The sequence below is a fragment of the Apaloderma vittatum genome, unplaced genomic scaffold (genome assembly GCF_000703405.1).
Source record: "Apaloderma vittatum isolate BGI_N311 unplaced genomic scaffold, ASM70340v1 scaffold18185, whole genome shotgun sequence".
Classification (NCBI taxonomy): domain Eukaryota; kingdom Metazoa; phylum Chordata; class Aves; order Trogoniformes; family Trogonidae; genus Apaloderma; species Apaloderma vittatum.
Genome location: NW_009718998.1, coordinates 1,516 through 7,734, shown reverse-complemented (window position 1 = coordinate 7,734; position 6,219 = coordinate 1,516). Strand labels below are relative to the sequence as shown.

The 6,219-nt window shown below is 40.6% G+C and overlaps 1 protein-coding gene across 1 annotated transcript in view; it reads right to left on the bottom strand.

The window, feature by feature from the left end:
* The window catches only part of CWC15 (CWC15 spliceosome-associated protein), a 13,984-nt gene extending 8,040 nt beyond the window's left edge, over nt 1-5,944 (bottom strand). Inside the window, exons 1-4 of the mRNA XM_009870474.1 lie at nt 5,806-5,944; nt 3,611-3,723; nt 2,581-2,669; nt 1,887-1,997 (exon numbers count right to left, since the gene is read on the bottom strand). Of these exons, the coding sequence (XP_009868776.1) occupies nt 1,887-1,997; nt 2,581-2,669; nt 3,611-3,723; nt 5,806-5,936 (444 nt within the window). The 5' untranslated portion in view covers nt 5,937-5,944. The remainder of the gene's footprint in view (nt 1-1,886; nt 1,998-2,580; nt 2,670-3,610; nt 3,724-5,805) is intronic.
* Nucleotides 5,945-6,219: the final 275 nt, after the last annotated feature.

The following is a 6,219-nucleotide window of genomic DNA, read 5'->3' as shown; positions in this document are numbered from 1 at the left end:
CAAGTTACCCTGTTTAATCTAGATGCATAATTTCAACTAAGCAAAGTGAAAAAATCCATAGGATCTAAGCTTTCATCTTAACGGCTGTGCAAGGACAACCGCAGTAGAAGCCTTTCCTTCACACCGTTGTCCTTAATTTGTAGTTTAGCCCATTTCACAAGGAATACGTGGAAGAACTGTTGCCAGTGTTTTTAGTCATTTTCACCATGTTATTACTGCAGAACACAACTTCATTGCTGTGTGATGTGCTTCAAATGTCTAGATAAAGACATGAGGGACACTTTCAGGCACACTTAAATGTAAAAGACCACTCACGGGCCGAAATAGAGTATCGACAGTCTTCTTAACAGCAAGATTTCTGCACCAAAGCAGCATGGCACAGCTTTTTGCCTTCCAACTTACCTCTAAAACTACACTCGCTGCTTTTACAGGCCTTGCCGATTCTAAAGGTCAGTTTCTGTACCGTTAGCCAAGAGCAGGCAAGCACCACATCACTGCCTGTTCTCTCCCAGCTGTTCCTAGTGCCTGTTCGATGCGAGTCCCTGTGCACTGCCAGCTGACTCTGCTGGAGAACGTTCACAAAAAACATGAAGCTACAAGCATGTGTGTTAAGCTACAGGAAAGGTTACGAGTCGTTCAGAGGCGCCAAAACCCTAAGTTGTCACAGCAGCCTTTGATGAGCCTCCTGATCAACATTCAGTGATTATTCAGCATGTCCTAAAAAACACCTCAGGTTACCTTACATGAAGATGACAGGTGCCTTGGGGGTTTTTGGAGAGTTTTTGGACAGCTTGTTTGTTTGCTTTGCATTTTTGTTCATTTATTTTAAAGGATAATCTTATTTATAAAAACATAAAAACCCCATTCAAACTGAAGCATGCAACATTTCTGAAAAGCACTAAAATGATTTAAGCCCTACTGAAATAAAGCAAGCACTTAGTACAAGCAGAAGAGGGAATGCTGCACATATCCCCCACTTCTGTTGCTCCACCAGAGGCGAAGCATTTTGGTAGCAGAGATGAAACACCTGGACTCTAAACTCTGCTGCAATACAATGTCAGAGCCAGTGCACTTCATCCTGATCAGTTTGACTACACAGACTATTCCCAGACACAATCCCTACAAGCCCCATTAATCAATCAAGGACTTTGCTAACGCCCCATCCCAACCATCTCTCTTACACCAAGGAAGTGCGGGATCTCGCCAACAGGGCACAGGATTTGGTCCTGCTCAAGGGAAAACAATCTCTAACTACAGGAATTTCTCTCCCTTTTCAAAGGCAGAACATGGTGTTTCTACACCATGAGTTGACTTGCCAATTTCTGAAAAGAATGTCATATTATTACTTATTTTTGCAGGCCATTTTTCAAATAAACTTGTCTGTGTATAATCACATGAAAATAGTTCTGGTCTCATAGTTACAACTTGTGCTCCACGCCAAGGCACCAATACTGTGGACAAGCAACTACTGCACAAAACTCGCAGCCATCATTTTTATTTCATAAAAAAATCATATTTCTCGTTTCATCAAAGCTAGTTAATGAATTAAAATACACCAGACTGTATGCAGCTCCCTAATGCCACTATGCAATTTGGTCTTCAAAGAACCTGCATATGAAAAGCAAGATTATCTTGACTCACTGCCTCCACAAAGTGTTGGGAAAGCAAATAAAATGTTTGCGTAACATAGTCTTATGCTTACTAAAGAAAAAAATTCTTGACAGCAATTACTAGATAGAAGAACAAATCCACCACATCTGGGTAGAAATTTGAAGAGCACTTATGCTGTTCACCAGTTCCTACTTGTTCCAAGTGCTTAAGGGACACCAGTTTTACTAAATGTGAGTTTGCAAAGAACAAATGCTTGTTAATGAGTGAGATTTTACCTTTCGAGCCTGTTCCTCAGCTCGTTCTTTCTTGATTTTTTCCAGTTCAGCCAGAAGAGCTGCAGTGTCGTCATCATCACTGTCTTCCAAATCTTCATCTTCATCATCTTCCTAATAGCAACAAATGGAAATAAGCAGCAGCTCATTCAGTTCATTTGCCACAAAGAGCCCCCATCCGCCCAGCCCAGCTACTGCTGCAATTTGCTGCTGCTTAATTTCCAAAGTACGTGGGTGCTTGTAACAGCAGCAAATATAATACATCTGATTTATTTGTTCTTGTACAGTAAAGACAAAACATTTTGTGCTTCTTTGTGCAATTAATTGGCATGAAGAGAGGAACCAAGAGCAAGAATCCACTGCTCATGCAGACAATATCTCAACAGTTCTACCTTTGGCGAATTCTAACTCACTCAGCTGTTGACCAAGTCTAAAAAGTCACCCCTTCCCCATACTTTAAGTGGTATTTTCAGTTCCCTAGGTTTTGTGTGTTTTACAAGAATACCATTACAGCATGGGCCAGAATCCTCTGAACCACCCTGGACTTCCACCACAGTAGAGTAACTGTAAAAGGAAGATATGCTGGAACCTGCCTTAAATCTTTAACGGACCTAAAAGTACATGTTCCATTAACCGCAAATCCCAAAGGCAGAATGATGAAAGCAAATAAGGCATTAAAAAAAAAAAAGATACATACATCAGTAAGAGGATCGTCTGCATCAAGATTTGCCGCAGGAATCTGGTCTAGTCGAGGTTTCTTAGACACTGAAGATGATGTTGTGTGCTCTATGGCATAAGATTTAAAGAAAACAAAAGTGACTAAGTCACTCATTCAACAGCATCTAATATCAGAAAGCAAAAATCTTCATAATTTGTCTTGCATTAGAGTAGGAGACAGAAGCTTAAACTTATTTTTCCCTCACTTCTCTATCTTAATGCCCATGCTAATTCCTTCCCTGTAGATATCCTCAAGGGAAGCAGTAACATCCCCAAACTTACAATTTGGCCTCCAGAAGTTTTTTGAAGTCATTACTTCAAGAAGAATGAACAGCAGAAAAAATAGCTGTGGAGAAATATCCTTATTCTATATATCCAATTGACAGGTTCCCATTGAAGGCAACCTCAAAGACCACTGTTGGCTAGTTTGGTCTAAACCACATTTGCTTTCCTCTGTGAATTCCAAAGCCCCACAATATTATCGCACCTAAACCTGAAGTACCTGAATTTTGTCAAGCTTAATACCAAATAACAAGTATTTCTAAAAAAAAACCCCTTTGGTTTTCACTTTAATTATCACTGCACTATATCTGAACAGAATCACACAGTTTGAAAATGGATTTTTTGTTACACTGGTGCTGTGACACTAGAAGATGAGTCATTCCCTTTCTCCTTCCTGTCTCGCTTGTCCAACTACCAAAAAAAAAAAAAAAGCCCTTTATTAGCTGTACATTCTTGTTGCCAGTTCATTATAATCATACTTTATCAGCTGGTCTGGTTGATGGCCTATGCTTTGCCACCGGCTGGCCTAGATTTCTGTCAACACGAAGCCAACACGAAAGCCAGTGGACATTCCCTTGCAGGTCAACAGCTCTGAACTATCAGGCCAATTCCCTGAATTCTACTCTCATGACATGCCGTCTGCGACCTGCAAACTCCCTACAACACTGAGTTTTGTGCAAGAACAACATCACACAAAGGCATGAAGATTTTTGTTTCTTTGAGTTTACCTCTGTTTGGTCTGTCTCTGTTCTTTTCTCTTGCAGCAACACGTTCTCTCTCCTCCAGCTCCCTTCTGAAATCACGGTTACGCACCTCTTCAGGAGCATCCTGAGTGGCCTGTCTAGAACAACAGGAAACGGGGAGAAAACCAGCTGAAGTTGACAGTCTGCAGACGGGAGCAAATTTTTTCAAGGAGGCCAATAAATCATGGGCTGAACAGGTAAGAATAAAGAACAAGAACTGAGGACCACATAGCCATACGTTTGGTTATTCCTCAGCCCCCTCCTGTGCACGCGTTACACACACAGAGCCATGCAACACCACACACTCACAAGCTCCTTCCAGCTCTCAAATGAGTTTAAAAACCCTAAATAAATTCCTACAAAACCGGTATGACTACATCTCCTTTTTGTAGCTACGTCTACATCTTCTGCTCTCCAGCAGCCCGATCTCAGTGTTCTAGCAGAGATCCACGAGCATTAGAGTCAATTTTCCTCACTGTTTTATCATCCAAAGTGGCTGCTGCAAACCCAGGCTCTAAGGCTTACAGATAAGACCAAGACTAGAATAGAATTTTCATAAGCCTTTTCCCCTCTAAGAGGCCTACCTGATAATGTCCCATGACCATTAAAAAGCACAAGCTGGGAAAACAGGCAAAACACTAGTGTTAGTGAAAAATACTGCAAATATATGGTTTTCCCTCTTTTATATAAGACTCACAGGCCAAAAGCAACAGACTATTTATATTTGAGTCACCCTAAGTTCCACCCAGAGAGCATTGAATTTTCTGTGAAAATCCTGAAAAGAGCTAATGAATAAAAACAAGCAGCAATTCCTTTCACCTTTCTGTGAACTCATTGCTGGAAATCAGAGTGCTTGGAAGAAACCCAGACCTGAGCCATTATAAATACATTGTGAGCGCAGCCTGTCTTCATTATGAAGTATTTCATTTGCTTTTTTAATTAAAAACCTGAACTTGGAATCCCTGATATAGCCATAAAATCCTCCCAAACTCTGTGTCATTCAAGTAAACATCAACGGGACTGAAACACTGAACTTTTCATGCAATGATGCTGTCCTAGAAATTTAACAGACAACTTTGTTAGGTATTTTTGGAGAAATAACAGAAGACACTTAATGCCTCCTGCATCTCCCTCTCTCTCATGCACACAGAGGGATTAGTTAAAACATATATCTTATATTTCTGTACATATTTGTCACCACATTTCTTTCACAGAGACAGACTGGTGTTCCAAAACCCACTTTTGTTTAAAGAAGCAAGCCACCGGCAATTTTTCCCATAATAAACCGCATTTGACAGCACTTTTTTGTGATATTAATTTTGGTATTCTCCAAAACACCCCAACTTCCTTAACTGTATGTATTTTTAAAAAACAAAGGGGCAGGAGGGAAGCAGTGAAAAGGTAAACATCTGTGCCAAGAAGTGCAAACATAAGACCTTAACAGTAATTTCACTGACACGGGTAACGCCAGTTAGATAGAAAGAACATTTTTAGGCTGACACATTTCATTTAAATTCCAGGTAGCTGTATCAGAATGACTCTTTTTCAAAAGGATAATGAAGATTTATTATGCATTTCAAACAGCAGAAAATACTCCAAAGATCTCATTCTTTCTCAAAGATTAAAGCAATTTCCTCTCCTGGAACCTAAACGAACCACATGCAGAGTTTAACATCAGCTCTTCCCACAGGTACTACTGCCTGAACACTATTCCATGATTTCTCTGCCTCCTCTTAATATCCTTCCCAAGTGGTCCTTTGCCAAATACATCATGTGGTTTTTCTTTTAAGACAAGCTCAACTTCACTCCTCTTATCCCATCTTGGTCTGCGAGCTGAGCTTGCACCCTCTGTGGCTCACTCCCAATGACAACTCTTTCCACTCCACTGCCTGAAACATTTGGTCTCCAAATCTCACATTCTTCTGATGATGCACTTCCATAAGCAGTAATAAATGCCACTAAAATTAAGCCTTTCCAATCACTTGCAACGCATTCCATCTCCTAGGTCTGCTTTAGAGACTTGTGCTCTCAGCTTGCTCCTTCAGCGCTGCCGCACAACCTCTGGTGTTGGCTCAGTGACAAGCACATAAGCATCTCTTGTGAAATTTCAGAGAACGGCTCGTAACAAAAAATTATTCCCAATTTGTTTAGCTGTAAAATGAAAAAAACCCAATACTAACCTGTATTTGATTTTAGTATGAGAAGGAAGGTCTCTGCTGGAATACTGTTTGGATAGCTGACTTAAGTCTCCTTCACCTTTTCCTCTTCCTCCTCTCGCAGGTTCAAACGTTGGCCTCGCTGCTGTCGTCATTTTAACTACTACAGCATCAATGGATAAAACCAGTCATTACTACAACTTACACCAAAAGACATTCACTAGAAGCTGCTTTGTTCCTGGAACTGTAGAAGCAAGGACAAGTCCCGCTACAGAACACCAGCTATCACTCAGTTCATGACTCTCAAAATTCGAGGAGCTTTTTATTGACAGAATCTATTCAGATTTGCAAAATAAAGTCACGCCTGAGAGGTGATACACAGACTCTACAAGAACATGAAGCTGCGTTTGCAAAGTAAATAAAACCAGCCAGGAAGAG